This window comes from Taudactylus pleione, unplaced genomic scaffold, assembly GCF_031769625.1.
Source record: "Taudactylus pleione unplaced genomic scaffold, aTauple2 ptg000041l, whole genome shotgun sequence".
Lineage (NCBI taxonomy): Eukaryota > Metazoa > Chordata > Amphibia > Anura > Myobatrachidae > Taudactylus > Taudactylus pleione.
In genome coordinates, this window is record NW_028284443.1 from 45,882,490 (window position 1) to 45,899,785 (window position 17,296).

General features: G+C 42.5%; 1 protein-coding gene across 2 annotated transcripts in view; it reads left to right on the top strand.

Annotated features, from left to right (window-relative positions):
* The window catches only part of COL4A2 (collagen type IV alpha 2 chain), a 308,996-nt gene that overhangs the window by 280,052 nt on the left and 11,648 nt on the right, over positions 1 to 17,296 (top strand). For both annotated transcript variants that reach the window (XM_088458348.1, XM_088458357.1), the window contains exons 43-45: positions 8,773 to 8,934; positions 9,027 to 9,125; positions 16,942 to 17,088. In XM_088458348.1, the coding sequence (XP_088314474.1) occupies positions 8,773 to 8,934; positions 9,027 to 9,125; positions 16,942 to 17,088 (408 nt within the window). The remainder of the gene's footprint in view (positions 1 to 8,772; positions 8,935 to 9,026; positions 9,126 to 16,941; positions 17,089 to 17,296) is intronic.

The following is a 17,296-nucleotide window of genomic DNA, read 5'->3' on the forward strand; positions in this document are numbered from 1 at the left end:
TGGCACCTTATCACTTTCTTATCACTTTTCACTCTGTCTCCTAACACTGTTTAGTAAATAGACCCCTGAATGTTTGAACACGCCCCCCAAGGCCCTCATCAGACTCCTGCTCTTCCAGGATGTCCTTAGTGTTGTAGCCAATTAGATCATTAGCTTGATAACAGCAGAAATAACAAAAGCATAGTCGGGAATTGCTGAATCACATGTATAAAGAAATTCAAGCCCAATCTCAGGCTGGCAGTAGCAGTTTTGTTAAAAAAATTAGTCAAAATTAGAAACAAAAATAATTTAATTTGAAATTAGGGGGACATGTCCTGGCAGCCATCGGGAGAAGCAGCATCTTCTGTATGCTCCCGGGAGTGTGCTTAATTGGCCCCCTTTCTGGCTCTCAGCTTTGGGGACCACCAGCTTTGCTCCACTTGCCCGTGGTTATTGGGGATCTAAGTACGCAGAGCCGGGGACCACCTGAGGTTTTGCAGGCTGCAGCTTGTCCGCCCATCTGAAGTCCCGGTCTGGAGTGATGGCAGGCACTGGGGGGATCCAGAGAGAAGGGGCCCGTCGCTCATAGCCGCCTGGCCTCCCCGCCGCAGTCACTCTGCTCTCTGACCCTCTGTGGAGCCGAACCCCGGAACTGCCGTCCACACTGGAAGCAGAGTTCTCACCACCGGGTGTCTAGCCGTCTGCACCTCCTGTCGGCCGGATCATCCCCTGTGGGTGCCCCTTCACTATAGGGACAGCAAGTAAATATTATACAGAAGCTCCCACACTATATTCCACTGTAAATATAGCCCTGCTCCCTTATTTTCATTGTGGGATTTAATTTGCCTTTTTCATTATCATACATACAGTAACATCAGGATGAGGAGTGCTTGTACAATATGTGAAATTGTGAATATATTTATGATTCTTTAGCACCATCTTGTGGCGAACCGCTGTTCTTACAGACCTCCTGTTTTTCTTATGTCATGTGAATATTGCACCAACACGTCTGTTCCCCTGATAGCTTTCTAGTGCCTCTACGGGGAGTGGTGGCTAGAGGCACCTGGCACACAGGAGTCATCATGTGATAGATGCTCTTCCTTATATACCCTACTGATTGCCACAGCCCTGGTGTGGGATTTGTTGACCAGTGATATTTGTCTGGGGTATACTATTATGTTAGATTTGCGTATTGTGACGATTCTCCCAGAGATGTAACTAGACTTTTTGGTGCCCTGTGCCATAAAGAGCATTGGCGCCCCCCTCCCCTATTTTCCAAATAGGGACATAAGAAGCGCATCCGAAAAAGGGCCCTGGCCTCATGGGGAAGGACCAGAGAAGAGATAGGAGAGGCCAGGAGATGCTGGGGATAAAAGAAGAGAAAGCTACAAGTGAGAATGATAATAAACAGAACATTGACAGGCCCAAACAGCGCCCACTGGTCTGCGGTGCCCTCTGCGGTGGCACAGGTCGTACTACCCGCGTTATGGCCCTGGACTCTTCTGTATGCTCCAAGCTAAAGGGGGCTATCCACTAGACAATAAAGTTGAACGATTGAACTATAATGATAAAATCGTTCGATAATCGTTTGAACATCGTTTGCAAATCGTGCAGTAATTGTTTCTAACGATGTATGATGCGCACTCCCGCTGGTCGTTTGATCGTCTCCTCCATCGACTGAACATGCAGGTCAATTTCACTTGATTGCTTACAAATTGTTTGCACATCGTTTACACATCGTTCACGCTGAACGATCAAACGATGAACCACTATCTGCCCACTATAGCTGAAAGCTCTCAATCACAGATTGAAACAACAATAGTTTATCGTTAGATCTTTTGCAAATCGTTTGCAAATCTTTTACAAATCTTTTGCAAATTGTTCAGAGTGGAAGATCAAATTTCAAGGGAAAATTGTTAAGAGGTTGGACAGGGATAAAATCGTCTAGTGGATGCCCCCCATAAGAGTATCTGTTTTTGTTCTACACATTCGTCTCTCCACAGTAGTTATCTCTTTTCATGAGTCGACGACAGCAACGAGGGTCGAAAAGTGTCTCCCACACCACTGAAAGTCGCCCTGTACAGACTTACGGCGCTTCCTCCACTCTCCCAGAGAATACATCATGTGCTCTTCATCGGGACCTGCCTCGCTGGCCCACTCCTCAACCTCGGACCCCATCTAGGCTGGGTGAGCACTCAGATACACCTCCCCAAGATGAGCAACGGGATATACAGAGAGTCCTCCATCTTCTTAAATCCCTCTCTACCAGGGCTGGACTTGCATTCGGGGAACTTCTGGCATATGCCAGAAGAGCTGATGGCCTTAGGACCAGGGGTCTTCAATGTGAATTTCCAAGGGATGTAATCTGCCGCCTGCACTACTTCATTCAAAAGGACGAGATTCTCTGTAGGCTTCGTGGTTCTGGAGGTCTGGAATTTGATGGTCATCCGATTCAGGTGTTCCAAGACCTTTCCTGGCACACCCTCCAATTGAGTCGTCAGCTGAAACCCCTGACTGAGAACCTGTGCTCCCTCAACATTAAGTGTCAATGGGGTTACCCTTTTAGCCTCACTGCTACTAACAGAGGTAAATCAGCCACACTACATGCCCCTGAATATATTATCTCCTTTTGTTCAGCTCTGGACATTGCCCAGGTTCATGTTCCGGAGTGGCAGGCTCTTCAGACACTTCTCCTCCCGCCTTTGGCTCCTCCCAAGGTGGTCCATTTTCAGACTGTGGGAGCCTCCCCTAGAGGATGGAGACGTCACCACCTGACTTCTGCAGTTTCTCAAGTTGATGGGCCTGGTTGGGTCAAGTGAGTTATGGGTCTTTGCCTTGTCTTTCAAAGACTGGTATCCTGACCCACTTATAGAGACTTCCTTGTGGCCTTGGTTTATTGTCCATTTATTCTGTTACTTCTTACTGGTTCTATGGGATTCTTTATTAGTAACTTTCTCCTCTCTTAGGAGTTATATGAGGCCCATCGTTCCTACTCCCTCCTTCCTGTTGGTTTGTGTCAGTTCTCCATTCTCTGATTGTTACTCAATTATTTACACTAGGGTTCTTTAGTTACCTTTATTGATAATAGGGCCTGATTCTGACCCGGTCGCAAGCGCTGTGCGCTCGCAACTGGGTCGATGGTGGGCGACTGCGCATGTGCACGAAGGAGCCGGCTCCGTCGTGCGCATGCGCGAGACCCGGATAGCGACGGGCACTCCGTCGCTCTGGGTCTCGTACCAAAGGGGGCATGCTGTCGATCTTGAGTGACAGCACGCCCCCTTTGGTGGGCGGGCCGGGGGGGTGGCTGCCCAAACGGAGGCGTTCCCATGTGAACGCCTCCGTTTGGGGGCGGCCCCACTGACATCACGAGTGATGTCAGTGGGAGAGATTTCGGCTCTGTTAGAGCCGAAATCTCTCTGGGGCTTGCGGCAACGAGACCCTACCACGAGGGTCTCGTCGCAAGCCCGATGGTCAAGACCATCGCGACCATCTTCCTGGCCGCTCGCTATAGTTGTGGGTGGTCACCCACAGCTATGCGAGTGGCCAGGAGGCCATTCTAAAAAAAAAATAGCCCGGCCCTGATTCAGAGCGAGCGCTCTGTCAGAGCGTCCGGCTCTGAATCAGGGCCAGAGTTCCCTTTCTTTAGGGTATTTATGTTTTTGTTTTTATGAAAAGATATATTATCGTACGTACTTTCTGTTACGAATTTGTGCCAGTGGTCACAACTGCTTCTCCCCTGTTACCTCTTTGCACCACTAGGTTTGGTCCTGTGCCTAGTGGCAAAACTGGAGCGGTGTTTTCTCTTTTTTATTTTCTTATGTCAAGCTTTTATTTTTAGGTTGTGTATTGTTCATCCTTCCTCTTTTTTCCTCCCTTTTTGTTCTTTCCCTCATTCCTCAATGCCAAGGTACTGCTCACCATCCGCCTCCTGCCTGTTTCCCTTATTCTTTATGTTATGCTACTTGTAGGAGGTTAATAATGATGTATATCTATGTCCTGTTTTACAAATATTCTGTTACTTTCTGATGTCTCAGTTAAATATTGTTTCTATTAACGCTAAGGAACTCAACACTCCTGAGAGGTGGTCTCGGGTGTTACGCGAATTGACGGTGGAAAAGGCTGATGTTGCCTTCTTACAGGAAATACATTTTAAAGGGGACCCTGCTCCTTCTCTCGGGAATAGAGATTTGCCATGCAGTTATTTCTTTAATAAGACTGAGGGTAAGACCTTGGGAGTTGCAATTTTATTTGCCCGTCATTTTCCCATAGTCGATATCACCTCCCTCCAGTTAGTGGTAGGCCGTGTCTTGCTGTCGAAGTGCAAGATATTCTCTCAGGCATTTACCTTCGTCAACATCTATGCTCCAAACAGTGCCCAACCAGTCTTCCTCGACAGAGTCTTAAATCTTGTCCAGCCGCATGTTGAGGGGGTGATTTAAATTGGTCCCTAAACCCTAATCTAGACTCCTCTAACCATCACCTATATATTCTAACAAACTCCACCGTAGAGTCAAACGACCCTTACATGACCATAAATTGGTTGATATGTGACGTATTCATCACCCTACTATGAGCGATTACACCTTCTATTCGCACCCACACAATGTCTACACTAGACTAGATTATCTCTTCCTATCTCACTGGTTTGTGCATTTAGCGATGGATACAACAATAGGTAACATTTCTTAGTCAGATCATGCCTATATCTCGCTGAATATTAGGCTGCCCTCTTCTTGTCATAAGTCTTATTCCTGGCGCTTGAATGACATGTTGCTTCAAGATTCAGTTTGTAGGTGACAGGTTAAGGAAGCTATAGAAGAATATATTGCCACAAATGACCTACCTGACACATTCAAGGTAACAATCTGGGAAGCACACAAATGTGCCCTGCGACGCAAACGTCTTTAGCTTTAGGCACACTTAAAAAAGCAACTATTAGCAGCAAGGGAAGCCTTATTGCAGAAGATACGAACCGTGCAACTTTTCCACAAATCCTCCCTGTCCGCTGAGACTTTTCAGTCTCTTACAGATGCTCGCCAGGCCCTTAATATCCTTATATCTGCCAAAAAATGAAAGTAGATGCTCGGAAATGCTGTAGCCGCTACTTTTTGGGGGGGAAACAAACCTGGCTAGGGCACTTTGGGCCTGATTCAGACCCACTCGCGATCGCTGAGCGCTTGCAAGCGGGTCGATGTTGGCCCAGTGCACATGCGCACGACGGAGGCGGCTCCGTCACGCGCATGCGCGAGACCCGGATAGCGACGGGCAAACCGTCGCTCCGGGTCTCGCACCAAAGGGGGCGTGCTGTCGATGGTGAGTGACAGCATGCCCCCTTTGGTGGGTGTGCCGGGGGCGTGGCTGCCCAGACGGAGGCGTTCCCATGGGAACGCCTACCATCTGGGGCCGGCCCCACTGACATCACAAATGATGTCAGTGGGAGTGCCTTCGGCTCTGATAGAGCCGAAAGCACTCCAGGGCTTGCGGCAACGAGACCCTACCACAAGGGTGGATGCTCACCCACAGCTATATGAGCGGCCAGGAGGCCGCTCTAAAAATTAAGGACAGCCCTGATTCAGAGCGAGTGCTCTGTCAGAGCGTCCGGCTCTGAATCAGGGCCTCTGTTCCCAGTGTGCGTCCACATTCATTGCCCGTATAAAATCTCAATCTGGAAAAAAAAAATGTTTGTAATTCCACAAAAGTTATAGCCACAGCTTTTCATTCATATTATTCCCAATTATACAACTTGAAGGGTCTGAGAACCGAAGATGGTTTGTTGTTAAAGAGGGCTTCAATTAAGGCTTACCTTGAGGAGGTTGGATTCTCCACCCTTTCGGAAACAGATGCAAAGGCACTTGAGGAGCCGTTTACACTAACTGAACTGGAGGGGGCCATTAAGTCAACCCCGAATGGCTAGAATCTGAGCCCCGATGAGTTTTCCATTGCTTACTATAAAAACCTTTAGCGATGTCCTTTCCCCCTTGATGCTAAGGGCGTTCAATAAGGTTTCAGATCTCTCACACTTCTCCTCTCAATCCTTACATGCTCATATTACGAATATACCGAAAGAAGGGAAGGACCCGGACCAGTGTTCCAGCCTATATCCCTGCTAAATGTAGATTTGAAGCTATTTGCTAAACTAATGGCTAACCGCCTCAAATTACTTCTTCATAGTTTGATCCATTCGGACCAGGTGGGCTTTGTCCTGGTTGTGAGGCTAGGGACAATACAACTAAGGTTCTAGATTTGATTCATGTGGCTACATGTCAGCAGATTCCAACTATATTTTTGTCATTTTGATTGGAATAATCAAAATGAATGTGCTCCCTAGGGTGCTGTATCTTCAGCAAACTCTTCCCATATCGATACCGTACTCTTGGTTCACGGAATTGCACCATGTCATTAGAGATTATTTATGGGCGGGTCGTAGGCCACGTTTTAAACATGAGGTACTGTATAGATCTAAGCACCTGGGAGGTTTACAATTGCCACACTTCCTCTCTCATTATAATGCTGTGCTGCTCACAAGGGTTATGGAATGGTGTAGAGTTGACGATAGGAAACAATGCGTGGCTATAGAAGCTGCTTCTCTCTCTACTCTGACCCCTGGGTTGCCCTGGCTACATACCCTACACCTCTATTACGTTACTCCTTGCTGGGTCCTACTATTTCTTGCTAGCGTCGTTTCCGGTTCTAACCACTCCTCTCACCTGGTCCTTCCCAGTTAACTTCATTATTTGGAATCCGGCTTTTTCCCCAGGGCTGCTGCCCAATTAATTTCAATTATGTCGATTACAAGGGATTTCTATGGTACGCCAATTACTAGACTCCTCTGGTGTTTTGAGTTTTCCCTCTATACAGGCCAATGGGGCCTGTCTAATGGGGAGATATGGAAATAACTCCAGATAAAGCACTTTCTCCTAGGCCTGGTATTCGCTAATGCCTATGGCTGTGGGCTTATTCCATTTGAAAATATGTGCCTGTCCCATTCCTACCCTTCACACCCTCTGTCCTTTATTTATAAACTACTCATTGATCACCATTTTTCCACTAGGCTTAAATTCACAAGGGATTAGGAGGTCGATTTGAAGAATTGGGTGGGGGAGGGTGATTGGCCGGAAATTTTTAGCAACACATTCTCTAGCTCAATTTGTTGGTGATAAAAATGCACTACAAAGTATTATCTCGTTGGTACAGTTGCCCCAGTCTGCTGGCTAAAATGTATCCTGGGGTCCCTAATATGCGTTGGAGGTGTAATGCGGTTTTGGGTACTCCTCTCGATATATTTGGTTTGAATGTCCACTATTTCGCCCATTTTGGGATAAGGTGATAGAGACTACGAGTATTATCCTCCAGGAGGATCTGCCTTCTTGCCCTAGTTTCTAGCTTCTGTATCTCCTACTGTATGAAAACCCCAGGCGCATTTTGAAAAACTTTACTGAGACATATACTCAGTGCCTCAAAAGCGGAGGTCTGCTACCGTCCCACCATGAATAAATGGTGTGCTCGGCTTGACCACTATATGTCCATGGACAACATCATACTACCTTTACTGAATGGTCATCAAGATTTCACAGCGATCTGGTACCCTTGGCTACTTTATAAGGAATCTGACCATTACAAATCGCTCTGTAGGGGACTAGGGTGGTGAGTGGAGAGAGGTTGTTATCCACCCCCAAGGGTACTGCGCAATGTTTTGATAGGCTACTCTCCTACTATTATTGTGTTGATCCATATCCTTTATTCCTGGCAGTGAGGTTCTTCCCTTCTGACATTTTCTCTTTCCCTCCTTTCCTTCCCTTTTTATTATCGTGTTTCTTATTTGTTCTTATGTCTTTCATAAGTGCTTTTTTTTGTAAAATGTGACCCAACACTTACTGTTGTTCCTACAACAACATGTTAAATGTATTATTCTATGCTTTGTTGTTCCTGTACCAGTCCTGACATGTTCATTCTATTTTGTGCTGGCTTTCAATAACCAGAAATTGCAAAAAAAAAGGAAAAGAATGTTTTAGCAATAATTAATTTTCTCCTTTATTGCTCACCACTGTCACCCTTTTGAGATTGAGATAGTGATCAGAGGATGGTGGCAGTACTTGTTCTGCAAAGCATGGGGAAGATATCGCTGGATATGGCTACTGTCAATGAAAGATGGCAACTGATGCGACCGTTGTTAGCCCTAGCAAAAAACCCTGATTTCGGGGGAAACATCCTTTTTCACTGGAGTTAGGGCTTTTCTGGTTTATAGACCCTTAGACTAGGAGTTAGATAAAATAATGAGATTAATCCCACATCAGCACAGAGGGTCCATAATAATGAGGACACTGGAACAAACTGTATTAGTTCAGGTTCTATCTAAACTCAGAGTCGAGAAGCAGGCTGTGGTCTCTTCCCCGCGTCTCAGCTAGCTCCAAGACAGGGACAGCCTCATTTTTGGCCAAAGTGAATCCTCTCTATCCATATAGAGCAGTTTCACATTGGCCATCTTGGATTCCAAAAAAGAAGGGGCAGCAGTGACTGGGGATCTATACAAGACCTCAAGTGTACCAGACCCTGGCTTGCTGACTTCTCATAGTGTTAACTATCATCTATCACACCTGTAACCAGTACTGGAGACCATGGCCTGTGTACCAGGCATAATAAGTCCAACCTACCTGCAGAGTTTCCCAGCGAATACCACAGATGCTTTCAACTCTGAACCCTCGTTACTGGTTGTACAACTACAGGTTGATAGCATTTAACCGATACCTCATCATAGAACTGTGATAATCTTAATGTCTCTGAAATTAATTACAGGCTACCCAGGTCCTCGAGGAAGACCAGGTATGCCTGCTCATCCTGGTATTAAAGGATTACCGGGATCACTCGGAGTGCAAGGACTAGTTGGTGTTAAAGGAATTTCTGGTGACCTAGGACAGCAAGGCATTACTGGTATCTCTGGGAATCCTGGAGTAAAAGGTATGTACATGGTTTTTACATTGTTATATTAATGATCTCCTTCAATACACTTGTTACAATAACACATTTCTTTCTTTGTTTTAAATCAAAAGGACAAAAAGGTCAAGAAGGAAAGGATGGTTTATTTGGAAAACCTGGATTGCCAGGAGACAGAGGTCCTAAAGGACCAAAGGGTGACAGGGGAGACACAGGTAACGCAATGATTTTTCATATTGTAGTTCTATAGTAGATATGTAATTGTAGCCATGTTGTCAGGAGTGGCTCAAGGCACGAGCTGACAGGACCGTCACCAGGAGCGCCGTAGCCGGGAGGGAGTACCTGCTCCCCCAACCGCCGACTGTGCCTTTGGCTTCTGCCATTCTGGGCTCATCTTCCAGCTCAGACACAGCCCAGGCAGGGCAGTAGATAGGGAGGTGCAGTCGGTGCTGTTGCCCAGGACCCGATTACCTGCGGGTGGCACTTCTGCTGCTCCAACCCATGATAGCACTGCCACTTCCCACAATGTACTGTAATAGTGCTGGTGATACTATCATAAAAACTATAAAAATAGACAAAACGACGCATAAATATAGTACTGTTATAACATTGTTGTTAAATTAGTCGAGTGACTATCACCGTCATTAGGGAAGCAAGATTACTATGAAAAAAACACTGTGAGAAAACCTTTTAAGAAATAAAATACATATTTAATAAGCATGCTGTGCAATCTGTAAAAGTATCATATACATATACAAATCAAACATAAAATCAAAAAGAACCCCTACTAATCATGTGTAATTACTACACCAGAGGAAAACTATTTCCACAAGAAAAGATCACTCTATGATTAAAACATAGGATCCATGTAGCATTTATATATACCGGTACCACTTAGTTCATTATGGTAGAAGTAACAATGTCCAGCAGGGTAAATAATAACCTGTAGCCTGTGCAGTCCCTTGGCTGTATTAAACTCCCATAAATAGATGATTCCAAAGTGGCTTGTTTTTGAATAATCCAGTGCTTTCTTAATGGCACAAGTTCTTTCTCCAAAAGATATACAGTGAATAGTCCAACAATGAGTGGATGGTCCTCTGGTGGTGTGCCTGACGCGTTTCCATGTCACAGACAGCTTTCTCAAAGGCAGTGCTGGAGCTGGTGAGCCTGCTGCTATAGATCAGTATGCCTACCATGCACCCTGCTGTGTCGTACTCTGTATTAGGCGCCGGCAGCAGCATACAGGGGAGTGGAGACTTTGTGATGTCACAGTGTCACAATGTCTTATCCCTAAAAGAGCGGATGAAGAGAGGAGCAAGCATAAAGGAGAACCTGCCAGCTTCCCGGAGAAGAAAGAGTAGAAGTCTAGAAGAGAAGACAAAAGAGGAAGAAGAAAACAGAACACAGCGGAGGAGCATGTCAGTAATAAAGAGGGAGAGGAGTGAGGAGGAGAAGTGGGAGGGAGGACTGGAGAGAGAGATAACACCTTTCTTTGTTTTTCTATTTGATGGTTACCCATGTCAACCCCATTTATCACATTCAAAACTCTGCCGAAGATTATATTTATAAGTAACTTCCTATAGAGTGATGTCAGGTGCTTTTAGCATTTGAAGTTGGTGTTGTAAGCAAGCACCTAACTCTGAAAATAATTTACCCACTTGAATCCTGCTTTCTAAATGGCTGCCACTGATCCTATTTATCACCTAATTGAGAAATTAAAGAACTGTTGATGAGCTGAATGAAAGGCCAACTACAGTCTATTAAGAAAAACACAAAACGTTCTCTCTAGAAAATGTGGCTTTTTTTTCACTGGAATAAATGTATAGTACAAAAGAATTCTAACTAACTAAGAAGAGAGATTCACTGACAGCAGATACAAGTACAGAAATTACTGGAAATATGGATCTTTGGTTAAAAAGGATAAATAGATCCATAGGCTGACAACTGAAGAGATTGTGGAACACATAAAACAACTAAATAAACAGTAATTAAACATAAAGCAAATCAGGTCATCTAATTACAAGAGATCTATTTAACATCTTGTAAGTGTCACTGTTGTAAATATATAGCAGGAATCTATGTTTTGTGTTGGGTCTACTTTATCTATAATACCAGAAATATGGGGAAGGGATGCAGCATTATTATAATGTTCCCAGAAACATTCTGCTGCAATCTCTCCTGTACGGGAAATGTTCTGTCTTCCAAGTGGGCAAAGGCCCCCAGAACTTCTAGACAGGTTTTCATATCAATCAGTGAGAGGACTGAGCGAGGTGAGAGTATCCTGGAAATGGTTGTAATAATTTTCCTTAGTAAATGTTGAACTCCTCAATATTGCCGCTTACGTATTACAGACCAACTGCCAAGTACCATTTCCCTTGTTCCCCATGCAAGGTGCAGTATTAGTCCACATGTTGTACACAATATTTTTTCTTAAGGTCATTATATTCTAAATATGGCTGCAATTCAATTGTTTCCAATTCAGTTGTACGAATAGGCGCCCGACGGAGCAAATCAATTGTTGCTCCATTCGGACACCTAAAGCTGCGGGGGACACATTTCTTTTAGCAGCCTCTTGAGGTGTGAGAAGAAATGTGTGCAAACTCGGTTGTTTTGGGTGCCCTAATGGTGGTATGGGCACCCAAAGGATTATGTTTGGGCACCCTAGACGTGCTTGTACTTCATATACTTAAAGTATACTTTATATTACACGTACAGTAAAGAGCAACCTGTGTAGCAGAAATATATATCTTCAGATTATATTAGAATGTTGAGACTAAGTCTACAATAAGTACAAATGTACCAAGAATTCCTTTGTGACAAAAACAATAACCCCAAGTACTTAGGGCCTGATTCATTACGGATCGCAACTGCGAATGCAATAGCGATTACACACACAGTTCAACTGCGAAAGTATGCTAATCCATTGCAATCGCTATGCCGTCGCAGCACTACACAAGGACGTCCACCTTACCTTACACACATCCGTAATGTTTAGCAAGACTGTGAAACCGTCAGTACAATCGAGGACCATCGCAGCCTCATGCACACTTGCACAAGGTCTGACCTTACTCAGAAATTGCTAACTTCACCGCACGCTATGAGTGCTCAGGCTGTGTAGGACATCTCAGTGGATAATTTATGCATGCCCCTGCAACAGTGTTCAAACGCACTGGCACTCCTGCGTTTCGCAGGAGTGGCCCATGTAACCAGTAGCACCTTCACACACCACTCACACCAATGTCACTGTCTGCCCTGTGCACAAACTGCTATGTAGCCTATTCTATTCAAGTGAACCCGGGCACGAAGCACCTGCCCCAATACTTAAAAGCCACATGCCTGGTACCACACCTATCTCTTGCATTGATGATGTCAATATATATATTTTTTTTTATTGCTCAGCTTTAACTTGACGAATTGAGATGAAACAAAGTGCTAGTTATTTCTAGGAGCTTCCACTACACAATAATGCAGTTTTCATGAAAATCAATTAAGTAGTTTTTGTTCCAACTTGGAACACACAGACAGACACAACGTTCTTATTATATTAGGGTCGTATGTACAAATACAGTCAGGTGCATAAATATTGGGACAATTACAGAATTTTCATATTTTGGCCTCTATTCACCACCACAATGGCTTTGAAATGAAACAAACAAGATGTGCTTTAACTGCAGACTTTCAGATTTAATTTGAGGGTAATTACATCCAAATCAGGTGAACGGTGTAGGAATTACAACGGTTTCTATATGTGCCTCCCACTTTTTAAGGGGCCAAAAGTAATGGGACAAACTAAACAATCCTAAATCTAACTTTCACTTTTTAATACTTTGTTGCAAATCCTTTGCAGGCAATTACAGCCTGAAGTCTGGACCGCATAGACATCACCAGATGCTGGGTTTCATCCCTGGTGATGCTCTGCCAGGCCTTAACTGCAAATGTCTTCAGTTCCTGCTTGTTCTTGGGGCATTTTCCCTTCAGTTTTGTCTTCATCATGTGACATGCATGCTCAATCGGATTCAGGTCAGGGGATTGACTTGGCAATTGCATAACATTCCACTTTTTAGCCTTAAAAAACTCTTTGGTTGCTTTTGCAGTATGCTTCGGGTCATTGTCCATCTGCACTGTGAAGCGCCGTCCAATGAGTTCTGAAGCATTTACTGAATATGAGCATATAATATTGCCCGAAACACTTCAGAATTCATTATGCTGCTTTTGTCAGCAGTCACGTCATCAATAAATACAAGGGAACTAGTTCCATTGGCAGCCATACATGCCCACACCATGACACTACCACCACCATGCTTCACTGATGAGGTGGTATGTTTTGGATCATGAGCAGTTCCTTTCCTTCTCCATACTCTTCTCTTCCCATCACTCTGGTACAAGTTGCTCTTTGTCTCATCTGTCCATAGGATGTTGTTACAGAACTGTAATGGCTTTTTTAGATGTTGTTTGGCAAACTCTAATCTGGTCTTCCTGTTTTTGTGGCTCACCAATGGTTTACATCTTGTGGTGAACTCTCTATATTCACTCTGAAGTCTTCTCTTGATTATTGACTTTGACACATATACACCTACCTCCTGGAGAGTGTTCTTGATTTGGCCAATTGTTGTGAAGGGGTTTTTCTTCACCAGGGAAATAATTCTTCTGTCATCCACCACAGTTGTTTTCCGTGGTCTTCCGGGTCTTTTGGTGTTGCTGAGCTCTCCGGTGCGTTCTTTCTTTTTAAGAATGTTCCAAACAGTTGATTTGGCCACACCTAATGTTTTTGCTATCTCTCTGATGGGTTTGTTTTGATTTTTCAGCCTAATGATGACTTTCTTCACTGACAGCGACAGGTCTTTGGATCTCATATTGAGAGTCAACAGCAACTGATTCCAAAAGCAAATGTCACACCTAGCATCAACTCCAGACCTTTTACCTGCTTAATTGATAATGAAATAATGAGGGAATAGCCCACACCTGTCCATGAAATAGCTTTTGAGTTGATAGTCCCATTACTTTTGGCCCCTTAAAAAGTGGGAGGCACATATAAAAACCATTGTAATTCCTACACCGTTCACCTGATTTGGATGTAATTACCCTCAAATTAAATCTGAAAGTCTGCAGTTAAATCACATCTTGTTTGTTTTATTTCAAAGCCATTGTGGTGGTGAATAGAGGCCAAAATATGAAAATTCTGTCAATGTCCCAATATTTATGCACCTGACTGTATGTAATTGTAGCCATGCTGTAAGTTGTTTAGCAGATATGTATTTGTATCCATATTGTACTTCTATAGCAGATAAGTAATTGTAGCCATTCTGTCGTTCTGTAGCAGATATGTAATTGTAGCACTGCTTTAGTTCTGTAGCAGATATGTAATTGTAGCAATGCTTTAGTTCTGTAGCAGAAATGTAATTGTAGCCATTCTCTAGTTCTGTAGCATATATGTAATTGTAGCCATTCTGTAGTTCTGTAGCAGAAATGTAATTGTAGCCATTCTGTAGTTCTGTAGCATATATGTAATTGTAGCAATGCTTTAGTTCTGTAGCAGATATGTAATTGTAGCAATGCTTTAGTTCTGTAGCAGAAATGCAATTGTAGCAATGCTTTAGTTCTGTAGCAGAAATGCAATTGTAGCAATGCTTTAGTTCTGTAGAAGAAATGCAATTGTAGCCATTCTGTAGTTCTGTAGCAGCTATGTAATTGTAGCCATGCTGTAGTTCTGTAGCAGATATGTAATTGTAGCCATTCTCTAGTTCTGTAGCATATATGTAATTGTAGCAATGCTTTAGTTCTGTAGCAGATATGTAATTGTAGCAATGCTGTAGTTCTGTAGCATATATGTAATTGTAGCCGTTCTGTAGCAGAAATGTAATTGTAGCCATTCTGTAGTTCTGTAGCATATATGTAATTGTAGCAATGCTTTAGTTCTGTAGCAGATATGTAATTGTAGCAATGCTTTAGTTCTGTAGCAGATATGTAATTGTAGCAATGCTGTAGTTCTGTAGCAGATATGTAATTGTAGCCATTCTCTAGTTCTGTAGCATATATGTAATTGTAGCAATGCTTTAGTTCTGTAGCAGATATGTAATTGTAGCCATTCTGTAGTTCTGTAGCAGATATGTAATTGTAGCAATGCTTTAGTTCTGTAGCAGATATGTAATTGTAGCAATGCTTTAGTTCTGTAGCAGAAATGTAATTGTAGCCATTCTGTAGTTCTGTAGCAGATATGTAATTGTAGCAATGCTGTAGTTCTGTAGCAGATATGTAATTGTAGCCATTCTCTAGTTCTGTAGCATATATGTAATTGTAGCAATGCTGTAGTTCTGTAGCAGATATGTAATTGTAGCCATTCTGTAGTTCTATAGCAGATATGTAATTGTAGCAATGCTGTAGTTCTGTAGCAGATATGTAATTGTAGCCATTCTCTAGTTCTGTAGCATATATGTAATTGTAGCAATGCTTTAGTTCTGTAGCAGATATGTAATTGTAGCAATGCTGTAGTTCTGTAGCATATATGTAATTGTAGCCGTTCTGTAGCAGAAATGTAATTGTAGCCATTCTGTAGTTCTGTAGCATATATGTAATTGTAGCAATGCTTTAGTTCTGTAGCAGATATGTAATTGTAGCAATGCTTTAGTTCTGTAGCAGATATGTAATTGTAGCAATGCTGTAGTTCTGTAGCAGATATGTAATTGTAGCCATTCTCTAGTTCTGTAGCAGATATGTAATTGTAGCAATGCTGTAGTTCTGTAGCAGATATGTAATTGTAGCCATTCTCTAGTTCTGTAGCATATATGTAATTGTAGCAATGCTGTAGTTCTGTAGCAGATATGTAATTGTAGCCATTCTGTAGTTCTGTAGCAGATATGTAATTGTAGCAATGCTGTAGTTCTGTAGCAGATATGTAATTGTAGCTATTCTCTAGTTCTGTAGCATATATGTAATTGTAGCAATGCTTTAGTTCTGTAGCAGATATGTAATTGTAGCAATGCTGTAGTTCTGTAGCAGAAATGTAATTTTAGCCATTCTGTAGTTCTGTAGCAGATATGTAATTGTAGCAATGCTGTAGTTCTGTAGCAGATATGTAATTGTAGCAATTCTGTAGTTCTGTAGCAGAAATGTAATTGTAGCCATTCTGTAGTTCTGTAGCAGATATGTAATTGTAGCACTGCTTTAGTTCTGTAGCAGATATGTAATTGTAGCAATGCTTTAGTTCTGTAGCAGAAATTTAATTGTAGCCATTCTCTAGTTCTGTAGCATACATGTAATTGTAGCCATTCTGTAGTTCTGTAGCAGAAATGTAATTGTAGCCATTCTGTAGTTCTGTAGCATATATGTAATTGTAGCAATGCTTTAGTTCTGTAGCAGATATGTAATTGTAGCAATGCTTTAGTTCTGTAGCAGATATGTAATTGTAGCCATTCTGTAGCAGATATGTAATTGTAGCAATGCTGTAGCTCTGTAGCAGATATGTAATTGTAGCCATTCTCTCGTTCTGTAGCATATATGTAATTGCAGCAATGCTGTAGTAGATATGTAATTGTAGCCATTCTGTAGTTCTGTAGCAGATATGTAATTGTAGCAATGCTGTAGTTCTGTAACAGATATGTAATTGTAGCCATAATAGCAAATGAAATAAATTTATGAAATGTTTTCAACTAACCCAAATGTTAAATGTAAATAGCAGAGAGATGTCGGTGAAGAGATTAATAAATAATACGATGTATCTATTTCCTTATGTTACAATAATTCACTTTCATTTAAACACAAATTGTTTATTAAAGAGTAAATGTTTATCCTTGGTGTCCTAAACCCACTTTGTCATTTCAAAATTGAGAAGTCTGGCAATTTATCTGTGGGCATGTGGTCAATTTATCATTTAGAATACTGTGCTAAATGTGACATCAGTCCTGGCAATGTCCATGCAAAACACTGGGATGTAAGTTGTTATAAGCAATAGAGGTCCTGTCCATAAATGGTAAGGTAAGCATGATTTGTATACTATTTTTAAAATAAAAGTATCTGTTGTTTTGTCTTTTGAAGGGCTGCAGGGTGAACCTGGAAGACCTGGCTATGCCGCTGAACCATTGAAAATGGAGGCAGAACGAGGGGTTATTGGTGAAATAGGGTTGGTTGGCCCTGTAGGCCTACAAGGTGACATGGGACTTTGGGGACCTGTTGGGTATGAAGGTAAGAATATTTCAACAGTAGTGTTAAATATTGAAAATGTATAAAACAACTAAAGGGGAATGAAAGAAATCTTTCAATTAAATATATAATTTATAAATGTAAAATTTACATTTGTCTTCCAAATCAAAACAGAGTATACCCTTGATATGCAACTACAAATGGCTATATATTTTCTGTGCAAAAGAAAGACCATGCATCATATTCTAGT